Below are 17,084 nucleotides of genomic sequence, written 5' to 3' on the forward strand. Positions count from 1 at the left end.
GAAATAATTTTTTTCATTCTACTTTTATTAAGCTTTTACTACAATCTCTGTGAACGATACTCGGTATTTGTACCACTTTATTACTTCAAAGACGATATTAGAACTAATTGTATACTTGCTTTTGGTCCTAGTTACACGTCTGAGGGTGTGCAAAAAGCTCATGTCACTAACTTAGAAAAGTGAATTTCAAGATATTTTGTGAAAATTATATACATACCAAAAATATCTTGATGAGTTTCAAAATGCTTTCTGATGGTTTATTATACATTGTGATGTTTATTTGAGTTTGTTGCGCTATGGGTGATTTTGTTATCATAATAACTTAGGGAAAACCATATTGTTAGGTAATTGGACATTTTAAAAAAACTAGAAAGGTACTCGCGCAATGCAACGAAATACATCTTGATTTTTAATGTTTCGTTTTATTTATTTTTTTGTTTTTGTCGATATTATAATACGGTTTTATGTGGTTTAATAATTAAATTTTTTATAAAGATAATAATTAAGTATTTTGTTAAAACTCAATAATTATCTTAATTATATTTTAGATTTTTTATATTTAAAATGAGATGTCCATTCTCTATTTAGTTATGTTTGTCTGCAGTATGTTTAATAAGTTGTACTTGCGCACAATTTACTTGTAATCTTGAACTTTAAGTAATATGCATCAATAAACAGTACTTCATGCATAAAAAATGGTTTTTAAGAGTTCTTGTCAAATACTTTATAATATAGTATAGATAAATCTTATAACTTTACCTCTTGTTGAGTTGTTATAACACTTTGACAGTCTATTTGACCCATTTTGTACTTAGTTACACGATTTGCATAACATTTGAGAGAATGGATATTTATCAAGTACTTCGATATCTCAAATGATAAATAATGCGTTCATGCATATTTGAAGGTTTTGACCAGGAGTGGATCTAGCCTTTAAGGACCGGAGGGGAGGGGGGAGGCCCTTAGTCAAAAACCAAAAACGTTTGTTAACTAGCTTAAATTTTTTATTTTTACCCTCGTCTTATATGGTTTCCCCTCAGTCCCATATGGTCATATGCTTGCCTCCCTCAAGTCCCATCCAACGTGCCCCTACCCTATTAATTTCCTAGATCCGCCACTGGTTTTGACGCATAAGGTTTTGATGTAGTTAATGTTATAAAACATTTGGAAAAGCATATTCAAGGAGTATGGAATATTTTGGAGATGTGAATCGTATTTGGTCAGAATTTACCCTAAAAACAACGAGTTTAGACCCATTCTTACTTTTGCTGTATCAGTTGGGTAAATACATTTTTTTTTGGAAGGGTGTCCGGGCCAAAGCCCGACTAATCCCCGGCAATTTTGGAGGCAAAACATGGTCCCACTTAAATGTCGCCAACACTCCTCTCCCAGGGCTCGAACTCGGGCTCATGACTATGCCATGCCCAAGCCGTTTACCACTAGGCTGGAAGGTCTTTGACGGTAAATACATTTTATTGGTTTATATTTGACCTCTTAGGTTTGTCTTACACCCACACTCAAAGTGGAGTTTAGATCATGCTTAAAGGAAAAGACATAGCAGAAAAGAAGTATTTAAAGATAACTTGCATTAAAGTAAAATTCGACATTGTGGCCACACTCGTCGTCACACTGATACCTGAAAATAAAATTACTCTAAGCTTCTAATCAAATGAAATGCAGGAATATAGAGATGAAAAATGGTAAAAAAGAAATCATTCACTCCTATTTTATATCTTGCATCTATAGTATTTTTGCTCTGATGAGTTTCTCTTTCATTAAGAAAAAGTCAATGTAAAACTTTTCTAGTTGATGCTCCAAGGTCGAGGAATATGCTTCAAAGTCATTCACCAATGCTCCGTGGGTCCTTGAGAGAAAGAAAGAGAGTTTACATGGTTGTCTTTATGTTTCTTTTCTCTTGGGTCTCTATGTTTATTTATTCTCTTCTTCCACAAATAGAGATGGCAAGAAAAACCGAAACTGATAGCGAAAACTAAAAACCGAAATTTTAGTTGTGAAAATTAACATATTGTAATTTATTTTCGGGTCGCTTTTGGTTTCGGGTTCGAGTATAACCAAGTGAACAGGGAAACCAACGGGGAACCGAGATTTTTACCCTTGACGGGTTCCCAACGGTGATCAGGGAAATTACGGGGCGCCGTTGGGGATCCCCAATAAGATCCTCAAACGGGATCGGGGTGGTTATTTGGACGGTTTTGATTATTGGTTTCAGACACATGTGGCCACAATGACTGTCTAGATTACCAATTCTGAATCTTTCGTGTTTTCTCATCCTTAGGAATAATTTAGACCAAAAAAATGTGGAAAGATCAAATGGGTATTAAAAGGGGTTAAAAAGAATGACAAATAACTATAAAAATTAAGAGTAATCACACCAGGAACTTGAAATAAAAAAAAAAAAGACACAAAAGGATGGTTGAAATTTTTTGACAAATATTTCCGGTGGAAAATACCTCTCCTTTGTTGACCACGAAGTTTCGTTTATCAGTCGGGGAATAAGATTTCATATCCATCCTCATCTTCATTGGGGAATCAGGGATTTTTCCCCATCTATACATAATTTAATTGTTTACCTAATGTTTTTATATATTATGTGTATAAATGCCAATTTTCCGTTTAAATGACATATAATGTTAAAATATTATTCACCCAAATTTTAATTGTTGCATTTGTATAAGAGTAATATAAAAAATGCAGTTCAAACACAAATATATCAATTACAATATTTAATAACTGTAATTTTATATAACCACGTTTTATATCAACACAAGTTTTCCATAACAACTAAATCAATAATGTAATTCCTTTAACAAGTTTAAGCATGGAATACTGATTATATTTATACATTATATATACTCATTAGGTTTCTCACTTTATTATTATACTTAGTGTGTGTGTGTGTGTGTGTGTCTGACTCTCTGTGCATGCATACATATTAATTTACAATTAATACTCCACGTCGGGGTTAGGGGTGAAGGGTATCCCCATTCTAGCCCCATCCCCGGTTTATAAATCTGAGGATTCCCCATCTGAAGTCAACTTCGGGATTCCCCTGTCAAACCAGGACTGGGTTGGGTTCCCTGTCGGTGCAAGGTTTTTTTCCATCTCGAGGTAGTTGAGTTCATTTGTCGTATGCAACTATTATATACTTCAAAAAAATTATGTGGTTCTTTTAAGTTGATAACATCGTTTTCATGCACTACTTGCAACCATAGTATGGTATATGCATCCGTAAGTTGGAGCTAAGGATATCTTGAGATAGCAATCAATTCAGATTTAGCAATCGATATATATATATATATATATATATATATATATATATATATCTTGATGTCCCATGACATAAATTGTATTTCGACATGTAGAGAAAGTGTAAACAGAATGGGGATGCATATATAAATTAAATGATAGTGGGAGAGAGAAAAAAGATGACATGTCAACAACTTATTAGAGGAACATGGAGGCAGTATGAAAGAAATTATAGAAGAATATTTTTCATACATCTTATCCTTCTCAGACCTTATTTTCGAATGCGATATACAATTCAGACTGCATAATTAGAAAACGACCTTATTTAGAACACTAGTTATACAGATATTTCAACAAGTATACTCTAGAGTATACTTATATAACCCTTATTGAAATATTTGTATAACCAGTGTTCTAAAATTCTGATAACTAGTCTTTAACTTCTTCGATAACTTCAAACAGATGTTCAAAGTCTTACCTCAGAAAGTCCCCCTGATCGCTTTAAATTTGGAGTAGATCAATTCCATGGTTTGGTTTAGATCATCTCTGACATCTCTTGATATCCTTACTTTTAGTTGGGGGCCGTGCCTCATGATTTTCTTGGCGATCATTTGGCTAAGTATTTAATTCGACTTTTAAGTTCAAATGACCAATGAATGTGAAGACTTTACAATATGTTTGACAGTTGCTGAATAGTTTGGTGCAGAATGATTAAGTGGCCATAATGGTTAAGAGGTTTTCATGATATAGTGCAAAATGAAATATAATTGTTCGATAATTGCTTACAATGGAATTGGGGTGTTGAATGGTTACGGGAGGTCCATGATACAAAATCATTAAGAGGGTTTTAGAACCATTAAGAAACAGACTTTTTTTTTTGCCAAACAAGATTCACCTTTTAACGATTCAAAGGCTGCCTCTTAGTGGAACTATTAAAAGGTAAATAAACAACCCTTTAGTCAACTTTATAGATATCAAAAGTAAACCGTTTCATATAATATATTCATACAACATTTCTTAAAAAAATATTTGTAAAGCACTTCTTAAAAATTGTTTCATAAACTACAAGGATGGTGTCCGATTGGTTTGAGTTCGGGCTTCAAAGGTCAAAAGTGCCTAGAGGTTCCAAGTTCGGATCCAAGGTGGAATAAAAATTTCTTTGTAGCCACGGAGGTTCAAATGCGGTCAGTCTGAACTACCTACAAAACTAATGACCATAGTGGAATTAGTCAGCCCGCATAACGAATTGTATATCCAGATTAATTAAAAAAATTGTTTCATGAGACACTTCTTATAAGACTATTTAAACTCAATAATACAACTAACATAAACCTAAAAATAATTATAATTGTAATCATGTCTTTTGCTTACTAGATTCAGCCATTTAAATCAGCTATTTTATTTTTTTGCAGATATTACATAAATCATAAAATTGAAAAATAAAAAAAAATATGACAATATATATTTTTATTTTATATTCAAATAAAATATTTATTTTTTAATAATCATGTAAATCACATCATTTTTTTTTCCAACTTTTATTAAATAAACAAATATAATAATTAACAGAAAATTTTAAAATATGATTATATGAAAAACAGATGATTAATAAAAAAAAACTTTTATTTGAAATATATAATTAAAAAATAAAGTATATTCTTTTTATCATTTTTACCAATAAAAAATGCTATTACCCATCTTACCAAAGTTAACACCCCCATGTGTTCCCATTCAAATTTCCACCAACCAAACCACGACCCGACCCGTTTACCCGACACATCCATTTCACTTCTTCTGCTTCTTGTTTCCAATCGAAAAGATGAAACCTTCTTTTCTCTCTCTAAACAGCAGCCATTGAAGACATCTTGTTAGGAACGATCTCATCCCCACCATCCTCATCCTCATCCTCATCCTCATCCTCATCATCATCGTAATCATCATCATTCCCGCTCCCTTGATCGTCTGCACCCGCGGTGGATAGTTGTTGCTGCGGTGGTTGTCGAGGTGTTTCTTGCACCGCCGTTGGAAGCAACCATTGTTGCTGCGGCCAAGCTGCGACTGGAGTGATCTGGGTTTCGGGTTTTACAGTGAAAGCCAGATTGTTGGCAGATTTATCCATGTAAACAGCATCGGTAGACGGTTGCTGCTGTGGTGTTGGTGCTTTCTCTTGCACTGCAACAGTAGCTGCTGGTGGCCATTGTTGCTCCGGTCGAGCAACAATGGCGGTCATCTTTGTTTCAGAGTTGTTGTTAGCTTTCTCACTGTAAATTGCATCGAGCTGGTGGAAATACGGGCATGTTTTGGAATCTTCCGGTCTCTTCTTGTTGCCCTCCTTCATTTTCTTGTAGTACTTATTAATGTTCTCCCATTTCTCTTTGCACCGTTTAGCGTTCCGGTTGTAGCCGAGCTTCCTCATCGCCGCCGATATGTCCTCCCACAACGGACCCTTCGGCACGTTTTCTTGATACTTGATGTCGAGCTGCGTTCGTAGACTAATCAATGCATTTATCTCGGCTTTCGGCCACCTTGATGGGCTCGGCAATAACATGCTCTCTCCTCCCCCACCACCAAGATTTTTCACCATCGGTTGCGCCACCGATGGTATTGTCTGTGGAGCCGCTTGTATTGTTGGTGGCGCCACGGGTATTGCTGTCTGTGGTGGTGGTGGTCCAGATACTGGTATCGCCACTGCCACCGGTGGAAGTACTTGATGATGTGGTGGCGGTGATTTCTGGATCTGTTGCTGCTGCTGTTGGTGCTGGTGTTGCTGTTGCTGTTGCTGTTGCTGTTGCTGATGCTGAGGCTGAGGCTGGTGTAAGACCTGGATGGTTGGAAAAGCACCAACATCGGGTGTTTTTCCGGTCATCTTCTGCAAAAACGTGACGACGGCAGCGTCTTTCGCCGCCGCAATTGATCTCTCCTTGACTAACCTTTCGTGTTCTTGATTCATCTTCGCAATCTCTTGTGCTCTCCACGCCTCCTCCCTCGCCACTCGATCTCTCTCCCGTCTATCCAAAGTATCAAGAAACTTCATCTGCAGTTCCTCTTGCTTCTCGATCACTTCGTTCATCAACTTCCCAAAGAATTCCTGCCATTTCCGCTTCTTCCTCGGCGGCTCCTCGTCGGAAGAAGTATACGATTCGTCAGAATTCGTGGACCCCGACATATTCGGCTGCGGAAACGGAAAACTCCGTTTGTGATTCATCGCCGGAAGCGGCGGCACCACCATCCCAGCCGGTGCTGCAACTGAAATCGGACTGACATTATTCTGATCGGATCCGGTGAGATTAAAGGATGGAACAGTAACCGGAAGAGGATGAGTGGTGGCATTATTGGACATCCCCATGAAGATTGGCGGTGGCTTCACGGCGGCGAGTGGCGGAGGAAATGCACCACGTGGGCTTGCTTCCAGAGCTTGTAATTGATCGAAAAAACGATAAGTTTTGTCGGATTTCGAAGTCCGGCCTTCTTTGGTTCTCCGGTGATATTTATAAACGTTCTCGAATTTCTCTCTGCATTTCTTGGCGCTTCGATGAAATCCGAGCTCCGATAGTTTCCTGATCCCATCAAACAATTCATCACAAATTTATAAACATAAAAATAACCTGAAAATTAACGTTAAACAAGAACAAAATTATTCGAAAACCAGTTTTTTTATATATTTAAATAATAATTAATAATTTAATCCCGCCCCGCCGGAGAGTGAATGGATCCGGTCTTAGTTTGAAGAAGCAAATTGAGAAAATCCAAACAGAAGTCGACGAATTCTGATTTGGGGTGAAACGATTCTTCCCATCAAAATTCTTGCAAGAATTCAGAGGAAAATGTGAAGAAAAACTGGATTCCAATGGAGTCAAATTCAAAAAGCGTTGACCTTTTTGGTCAAAGAAGAAAAATCATTGGAAAAGTTAATTCATAGATCTCGCCGGAAAAACAGCTCGAATTTGGAATCGGAAACTGTGCGATTGAATTTCTTTTTTGTTTGAATTCAAGCTCAATTTACCTGGAAACATCATCCCATAATGGGCCTTTGAGATTTGAATCACGAAAAGCTGCATCCATATCTGACCGGATTTTAATCAGAGCCAATGTTTCTTGCTTCGGCCACCGGTTTCCACCGGAATTCCGGTCACCTTCTTCACCAGCAATCGACCCACCATCATCACCACCGCCACCGCCGCCATTTACATGAGCTTGAGCTTGAGCTTGAGCTGGTTGCTGTTGTGCCTGAGCTGACAAACCGTCGTCGCCGGAGCTTCCTATTGTTGCCGGAACTCCTTCCATCGAAGTAGATTTCCTCTAAAATGCATCAATCAAACAATAAAAATGGTGAATTCTAGAGGGTTTTATGTAAGTTGAATTTAATAATTTATTTTGGTGGGGATCTCCCTGTCGATCTCACACCCAAAAATTAAAAATTAAAAATTAAAAATTAAAAATTAAAAATAATAAACAGCAAGTTTAAAAATAATATATTTTTTTTCTTTTTATCTGTGGGAATCTCCCTGCTGTCATTGTTATTTTATTAAGACTAAGTTACACTATTGGTCCCTGTGATTTTATCGATATTTAGATACGGTCCATGTTTCAAAATAATTACATCTAGTGTCTTCGTGGTTTGTATTCCGTTACGAACCAGATCCCCGTCTCTGACGGAGTTAACTGATTGTCATTTATGAACTGGGCGACAAAATAGAGCACGACACATGTCCTCGACGTCCGCATTCAGTACGAATAACAAAGGGATTCAGTATAAATAACGAAGGTGAATTTTCATGAACTATTCATGATGAATAATACACAATTATGATCCATGTTAAATTGATTCACTATTCATGATGAATAATACACATTTATCATGAATGACACACTATTCATGATGAATAACCTATGAAGGTGTGAGATACGTGTCGTGCTCTTCTTTGTCCCTTGGTTCACAACCGAAAATCGGTTTTCATTTTAATCGGCTTCGATATATACAAGTAATGTATGTAGAGGTTCAAATGAGAAGCCTCTAAAATTTTAGAATGTAAGAAACAATCTCAACCACTAATTCAAAATTTCTATTTTCAAGTCTTTTTGCATTTTTAAAATAAATATGGAAAAAATTAAATGTCCTAATTTATCTCTTATTTTTTCTACAACATTTTATGGATATTGATAATCATCAACTTTTATCCGATTTTCACCTTATTTTACAATCTACAAATCGAATTAAATCTCATATGTATATACGAATATGGATGTTCATCATTGGCTCATTGATTCACATGTGAATCTTAATCAATAATTTGTACGTGATTCAATTTAAAATTTATAACTAAGATTCTGAATCAGTTTTAAAATTCTTATGTGAAGACTTAAATCCTAACATAGTTTCACATCTAAATCATAATTATAACTTGTAAATGAATCAATGTACAATTTATAATATTCTGAATCAGTTTAAGATTCATATGTGAATCTTAAATATACCATCATGGATCTTAAATTAAAGATAATGAAATTCTAATTTTTTGGTATAATTTATTTAAATGAAATATTGATTATATGTTAGTTAATTTAAATTAAAATAAAATGGATAATCTAATTTATATTTAAAGAGCTGTAAGTGGCTTTTTGAGGATGAAGGGGGGGGGGGGGGACATTGAAAGGAGACGACAGAAAAGGGGAAGGGTTTCACCTGAAATGGAGATGGAGGTTGGTGGGGGAGTAAGACGAAGAAGACACTAGTCCGAGTGTGTGTTTACTATGTGTGTTGTTGTGTAGGTGAGGTGGGAGAGTGACTAGTGATGATAGTTGGAGACTGCTCAAACATGGTGATCGGAGATGCAGGTGGGGTGTTTATCAACGAACTTGTTGTGTTTGTGTGTATGTAAAGGCGAACCTATGAAACTCCGAGTGAGGTGTTATGCACCCACTCAACTTACTTTCACAAGTAGGAAATTCGAGGTATGAAAGGTGCACCACTAAACTTTGAGTAAATCCTCCGTGCAGATATTAGAAAATACAAGGAACATCAACCAAAAAGTAGAAGAAAAAATCATCAAAATCAACCAAAAACTTAAAAAAAAATCCCTCGAAATGATGAAATTCGACTAAAAACACATCAAACAACCTTGTGGGTCTTTCATCCACCTTAAAGGTGCATCACGCTCAGCACAAATTCTAGATCCCCCTCTGTGTATGTACTAATGTAACAAATATTATATACTTATTTAGAAAAAAATTGGATACAAATATAAATTGGCCTAATTGCACCGAGTTAACGAACTGAAGTTAACTCCGTTAGAGACAGAGACCCAACTTGTAACGAAATGCAAACCTGAAAGACGTTTGGTGTAATTATTTCGAAATAGGGTGATATCCGGAGTTTGAACAAACTCAGGGACCAATACTGTAATTTACTCTCTTATTAATTTGTTTATTTTAACTTGGAATAATATCATATTCCCTTAAATAATTTTTGAAAAGCTGTAAAACTAAGTGTATGTTCATGCAATACAGCCACTTGGATTTTTTTTAATGTAAATTAAAAATAAGAATTAATATAAATTTCAGAAAATATTTGCAATATTAATGGATTTTAATATTTATTTTACGTGTTTATCAGTTAATTATACATGGTTTAAACGTGGAGGTTTAAGACATTTTACGTATGCAACAATAAATTGTAAGCTTAAAATTCAAAACAATGTGTTCTAATAAACAACTAGAAGGGTACTTACTTAATACAGTAAAATAAATCTCGATTTTGATGTTTCGTTTTTTTTTTGTCTCAGTCGATGTTATAATACAGTTTTATATGGTTTGGAGAAAACGATAATGTTTTCATTTTTTTAATAAAGTATAAATATGAAGATATCATAAACATTTGGAAAAAGTATATTGATATTAGCACCAAACTAACTATTTAAAATTTCTCATTTTTTTATTTTTGATATAATAATATAATTTTTTTATAAAGATAATAATTAAATATTTTATTAGAAATCAATAATTATGCTAAGTATATTTTAGATTTTTTATATTTATATTTCTATTATATTGCATAGAAATAAAATTAGGTTGTTAAATTATGTAAAATAATAATAATTAAAAAATAATAATATTATTGAAATGGAATTTATCTATCTGTTATGTTGAGCAACCAAAGCAACCCCTTGGTCCTCATTTCAACTTTTTAAACAACCACATGAAGGCAACATTTATATATTTTCAATATTAGTTGTCTTTTTTTAACACCATTTTTTTATTATAATATTCCTTTTTTTTAGATTTTTAAAATTCAATTATTTATCTTCAAATTATAATGAGAAAAACTCTTAAAAACTATTTATTATACATAAAATATTGCTTATTGATGTATATTACTTAGAGTTCAAAATTACAAATAAATTGTACATAACTATAACTTATTAAAGCTTTATGTTTGAATTTATGTAATTAATTATAAAAATAATCAAATATTTGATAAATATTTCATTTTCTTATTATTTGTAAAAGAATAAATAATTAAAAAATAAAAAAAAAGTCGAATAGTTGTTTTTAGGGACGGTGATTTGCCCTAACCCGGAAAGGAACACAGCTCATCAATCCAAAGGAGGACGGGGTTTCGCTGCTAAAACGGGTCCTCGGACCAGAGCTGGGGATCCCCGGTAGACTCAAACCAGGGTTGGGGTCGAGTAGCGTATCCCCGTACCTGTATATAATTTTATTAATATATTTTATATAATATATGTATATATATTATTTATTTTCTAAAATTAGATCTTGACCGAGAACGGGAATTGGGGTTTGACCAGGTTGACCGGGGTTTGACCAGAAAATAAATCAGGGACGAAATATTAATCCCCGTACCCGTCGGGGACTGGGGCCCGGGCCAAGGCCGTTCGTACAAACCGGCGTACAACTTTAAACATACACACTTATAACAATTTTTAATTAACCAAATGATAATTTTATCATTTTTTAAAACCTCTTTTTTCACGACTTTTAAATATACGTCTATTAATTAACGGTAGATTTGAAAATTTATTTTTTAAATTGGAAATAAAAATAAAAATATAAACAATTAATTTGAGATATAAGTAATAAATATTTGAATATTAAAAAATATATCTTAATAAAAGAAATCAACTTACCAAAAAAAAAGGTTACTAATCATAGAATAAACTAAAATTGAAAACTTATTTCAAAAGCTGTTATAACAGTAGAAAATGATCTGAAAAGTATACATTTTATCAGATTAAAAAATTTATAAGACGTTCCTACCGTCGTATTTATTTTTATAAAGCGAAATTGGGGTTCGAGAGTTAGATTAAAATTTTATAAAAACATTTTTATTCGATTCAAATATATATATAACGATAGAACGAGATGGATCAGTTATTCAATGCCAAAAAAGGAAAGGATAGAAAGTGGTACAGAAGGGGACGAATGATAATGAGGTGGTTTTTTTTGTGTGTACAGCTAAATATAGTTAAAAATAGACGGCCCATGTAGGACCCTATTGCTTTTTGGGCGTTATTCATGTGGGGTGTCTTTTCAAAATTACTATTCTACCCCTAACATGCCACCATTTATTACGGTTTTTCGGTTCGATTTTATTAGGTGTTATTAATTTTTGTTGTGAATTACGTTAAGTTTTATAAGAAGAGATATGTTCGGTTCGAATCAGTTTTGATTATATAGATTAATGAGTTGTTTGGTTGGTGTTCATTAAGAAATTGTTTACTTGCGTCTTAATTAAGCTTATTGGTCTATTTGACTTATTTGCACAGCTCATTTGGGTTGTTTACTTATGGCTTATTTGCACAGAACATGACTTAATCGCACAGATAAAAATGATATGTTGTCCTCATTCAGCCACTAAAATAACATCCTTACCCCTTATTTAAAGCACCGTCTCCTTCCCATATGAGACACATCATCTTCACCCTCTTTATGATTTTTTGTTTTGATGTTCAAATCGGTCATTTATGTTATTTAGACTGTTGATTTAGATAAATAAAAAAAAACAACAACATCCATTTATCTAGACAGACAAATTTATCCATACAGGACTTGATAAAAAAATTGGTAAACAGCCCCTAAGTCATGTATGGATAAATTGATTGTGTGGATTAATCTGTCTGTGTAGATTAAAATAACTTTTGTTTGGGAGAGTTTTTTCATAGATGAAAAGAACATGGTTTTAATTGGAAGGACAAGTCACTTTCTATATCATTGAACCATTTTCAAACAATGATGTATAGCTAATCAAACAAATTGTGAACTTCATTAAGTTCATTAAACTGATAACAAAAAAAATCTAAGTTGGCTGATATCCAAAAAAATTATGTTTGCTTTATTGATATAGCGAAATACATTATAATGAATTGTTAGAATTCTATAGTTATTAAGTTGAAGTTGGGACGTGGTTTTATTTGAACTTCGCGAACGTATTTGCAGTTAGGTCGAGTCATTAAGGAGAATCAGATGTTAATTGGAGCATTTCCAACAGCTATGCTGTTCTAAAATTTTCCGAGACTTGAAAAAAGTTTGTTTCAATAGCTATGTTAAATTTTCGTCTAAAATAGAGAAAAATGAAGACATCTCTACATTTGGAAAAGAGACGGTGAAATTTAGTGGAATTGAAATTCATCAAAGGAATTGGAATCCACATATTTGGTTGGCATAATGTAGCTTCAAAATTGAAATGAAATAATAATAAATAACCAAAATACCCCTTTATTACATTTCGTACTTTCTCAATCTCTTGCTTAAATTATAAATACAATATAATGATAATATTAATTGGTGGTGGTGATGGCGCCAATGGTAGCAGTGGTGGCGAGCAGACATATACAGTAGGGTAGCCTATTTTTGGGGTAGTTTCGTCTTTTTTGAAAAAATGGGTGGGGATCGATTTTAATTCAATCGCATATGCCATGAAATATGTGAAGGGTAAAATCTATGAAATTCAGTTACGTTCTATATATTTAATAATCAAACAGATGACTGAAGTCATTCTAATTCCTTAAAATTTCATTGGAATCTTACGAACCAAACATGCTTATTGTACAAAATTTGTAAGTTATTGCTGGTGTAACCCAAGAAAGATCGAATACATAAATAAATAAACTGCTACAAGTCAAGATTTTATCTCTGGCCATTTGAGGCAAGCGTCAGCATCAGTTGTGAGCGAAAACGATTGAAAACCGAAACCATGTTTTAACACAATAACATGAGCAACGATTTGTATTTTGACGTTATCATTGTTTTTTCTTTTAAAATTATATTATTATTTGCTCTTACACGATTTTAATGTTGTTCGTTTTACATAAAATATTATCTGAATAGAATTTTTTAAGTGAAGGATAAAATTATCTGATACTTTATTAGACTAAATTACCTTCTTTGTCTCGTGGATCGTTAAAACTTGCTATTTTTCTTCTTATGTTTTTAGAATTACGATTTCCATCCTTAAGGTTTACAATTTGTCGTTGTTTTTTTATTTATTAATCTGGATATCCAACCCGCTATGCGAGCCGACTAATCTCAGGGCGACCACCTGCTTTGCAGATAGTCCGGAGTCGCCGCATTTGAACCTTCGTGGTCACAAGGGGATTTTTATTTCTCCTTTGATTTGATCCCGAAGGTTTCAGGTACTTTGACCTTTGGAGCCGAACGCAAACCAATCAGGCACCACCATTGTGGTTAATTTCTCGTCGTTTTTTTTCTTATGATTTAAAATATATTACTGTTTTTGTCCATGTGATTTACAGTTCATTTTTGTTTTAGTTCATTATACTTAAAAGTTAAAAGGTAAGTATTAACCTTATGAACGAAAATAACAATATACTGTAAACCATAATAGACGAAAATCGCAGTTTTAAAACCGTAGGGACGAAAGCTGCAAATCATAATAAACCATAGAAACCAAAATCATAATTTACACCATTTGTTATATTAAATTGAACATTTTTGTATTTGATGTAAAATTACTATCATACCCCTGATATGCCCACCATTTAACACTCGCCATAAATGATTTCGTTTAACTGCTACCCTACCCTTCCATATCCTCTTAAAGTCGTACCAATTGATAAAAAGAACCTTTGTGTCATTTTCTTTGTAATAATTGAAATCTTATCTTATAAAAAAATCGTAATATTCGGTTGTCAGATTACTTATCATGTTTTCAGTTATAATTACACTTACATAGTTACAATTTTTCTTGGCTTTTTTATCTGTGTTTTCAAGTATTTTTTTAAAGGCTCGTAATTTAGTGGTTTCTGAGGTGGTTTGATATGCTTAAAAATTTGGTTAGGTTCAAGCATTGCTACGTAGGCGTTAGCGTAAGAGTACGCCCACTAGAAAACAAATGACTTTTACCCATAAAAATGATATCTTAAACGGTGTTTTTTTAACAGCAGGAGGATGGCCCGTTGATGGTAAATGAATCTTTGGTTGTTACGCCAACTTGATGTCAAAAATGCTATCTTAAACGTTGTTCTAAATGAGATTGTTTTACGAAGGAACCTCCTGGTTATGTTGATCACCAAATATCCACATGTATCTGGTATCAAAAGGGTGTTGTATGGTTTGAAACAAACCCCTCATGCTCGGTTCAATGCTTTAATGACTTCTTGGTACACTTGGGCTTCATTTGTAGCCATTCTGATACTTTCTTGTTATGTTTCATCATGGTTCTACTCTATTACATCTTCTGGTATATGTGGACGACATCATTGTTACAGGGACTAACAAATTCGTTAGGTCGGAGGAATCAACAGTTGTCCCAACCACATGTTTTTGTTGTCCTTTCAAGTCACCGAGATGTTATCATTGTTATTTCTTTGTGTTATGATAACCCATTCTTCTAGTCATCGTGTCTTAGAAAACGAGGGGCTAACTTATTGGCCTCAACGTTTGATAATACATTCCAGATTCCATGGGTTGCTATTATAAGGCATTCCCCTCATCATTTCTTGTACCAAACATTAGTTTAAGCTGAGAAATGAATCACTTGTGATATAGGTGTTCTCATGTTTTCTTATTTGACCCATGTTCTTGTTTGAACCTCCCTATATATATACTAACTGTATACATGTGCAGTGCAACGGGTAAATTTTTATTATAAATCAAATGATGAAAKACGCAAACTCCCATTAAAAAAAATTCAAATATCAAAAGTAACTGGAGGTCTTAGGTTCAAATCCAAGCGAGAATAAAAATCCCCTTGTGGCCACGGAGGTTCAAATGCGGTGACTCCGGGCTATCTACAAAGCAGGTGGTCGTTCTGAGATTAGTCGGCTCGCATAGCGGGTTGGATATCCATGTTAATAAAAAAAAGATTCAAAATCTATAAGTATCATGTCATATTCCTACGGTTTAACGTGTATCATATATTTGAAGGTATTTATCTATGTTGTAAACTTAAATTATAAGAAAGTCTAAGAAATTTTGAAGTTATTACAAGCCATAATTGTACATAATTTTCAAATTTGAAGATCACATCTGAAAAAATATATTGATATCAGTATCAAATTAATGAATATTTTGTTTTAATAATGATTAATCGATGATTCTTGGCCACTGACTAAACTCAAATGCCATGTTAGGACTTATAACTCAACAATTATCATGTACTTCTACGAATTTATCAGTTAGTTTTTATACAGTTAAAAGAACTTCAAGAAATAACATGTACAGGTGAATAATTATTTGTAAGCATACTTTATTAATAACCACTACCGTTTAAAGCATTTATAATGTATTTATCAATTAATTATTAGTAATTTCAATTAAACATTCATGAAATATGTAGAATGATAATATAGTTGACCAATGGCTAGAGGCACTTGTGGAAGCTAAGATTCCATTTTAGTTGGGTTCTTTGAGTAAATTATTACCTTTTTTTAATGAGTAAATTATAGGTTTCGTCCCTGTGGTTTCATGCCCGTTATGAAAAAGGTCTTTTAACTTTGAAATTCATAATTATGGTCCTTACGGTTCCATTTTTCTTGTGGATCAGGTTCTTTTGCCCTTGCTTACTTCCATTAAAGCAGGGGTATTTTGGTCTTTTTATCTTTTTCGTTTTTTATTAAAACTAATATATTTGATCGAAAAACCCTTTTATTATGATCATCTTTTTTGAGCAAATACCCTGTCTTCGGTCCTTTTCTTCAATGAATGTTATGGTCAAACACGCTCACACACATACATGCACGCTAAATCAAACCAGAATCTACTCCTTAATAACCACATCCTAATCACCAAAACTCATCCAAATTCAAACCCTGTTCACTAAAACTCAACTTAAATCAACCCAAATGCAAATGCAAAAGCAAAAGAACAGAACCCTATATGGTTGGAATCAAAGTCTTCACAATCTCACCTAAATGTTTTACCTAGCTCGATGAATATGAACTCTCTTTTGTAAGATTTCTTTTTGGTTTGTTGTCAATGATGTGATATGTGCAGCTAGGGGTCGCAATGCGTCAGTTGGGTTGAGTTCGGGTTCAACCCATTTATTAAATAGGTTGAAAATCTCAACTCAACCCAACCTGTTTAATTAAGTGGGTTGAGATTTTTCAACCCAACCCAAACTGTTACTTAAATCGATTGATTGTGAGTTGGCTTGTGTTGGGTCACCTATTGATTTGGTGATGACCCACTGATCTGTTCCTCTACCTTAGCAACACTTAGTAGTTATTGGTTCTTTGTAAGTTGGTGTCTTGGTACATAGTTAAAGCCATTGGCAAAATCGAAGACTAGCCGATGTGAAGACAGAAGGTCACCGATGCGGTGTTGTGGATCAACTGTCTAAT

The 17,084-nt window shown here is 33.8% G+C and overlaps 1 protein-coding gene across 1 annotated transcript; it reads right to left on the minus strand.

Annotated features, from left to right (window-relative positions):
* Positions 1 to 4,924: 4,924 nt before the first annotated feature.
* Positions 4,925 to 7,551, minus strand: LOC112511554 (trihelix transcription factor GT-2-like). Its single transcript, XM_025117230.1, has 3 exons — positions 7,271 to 7,551; positions 6,089 to 6,824; positions 4,925 to 6,034 (listed from the first exon to the last, which is right to left on the minus strand). Exons 1-3 carry the CDS (start codon positions 7,549 to 7,551, stop codon positions 5,108 to 5,110), a joined length of 1,944 nt encoding a protein of 647 aa, XP_024972998.1. The 3' UTR covers positions 4,925 to 5,107.
* Between the last annotated feature and the right edge of the window lie 9,533 nt (positions 7,552 to 17,084).

Source organism: Cynara cardunculus, assembly GCF_001531365.2.
Source record: "Cynara cardunculus var. scolymus isolate 2C chromosome LG 4, CcrdV1, whole genome shotgun sequence".
Lineage (NCBI taxonomy): Eukaryota > Viridiplantae > Streptophyta > Magnoliopsida > Asterales > Asteraceae > Cynara > Cynara cardunculus.

Coding starts and splice junctions, on each gene's coding strand:
- LOC112511554 (XM_025117230.1), bottom strand. CDS start 7,551: ATGGAAGGAGTTCCGGCAACAATAGGAAGCTCCGGCGACGACGGTTTG. Junction 6,825..7,270: donor TTATGGGATGATGTTTCCAG/GTAAATTGAGCT, acceptor TGATGGGATCAG/GAAACTATCGGAGCTCGGAT. Junction 6,035..6,088: donor GTGCTTTTCCAACCATCCAG/GTCTTACACCAG, acceptor CAACAGCAACAG/CAACACCAGCACCAACAGCA.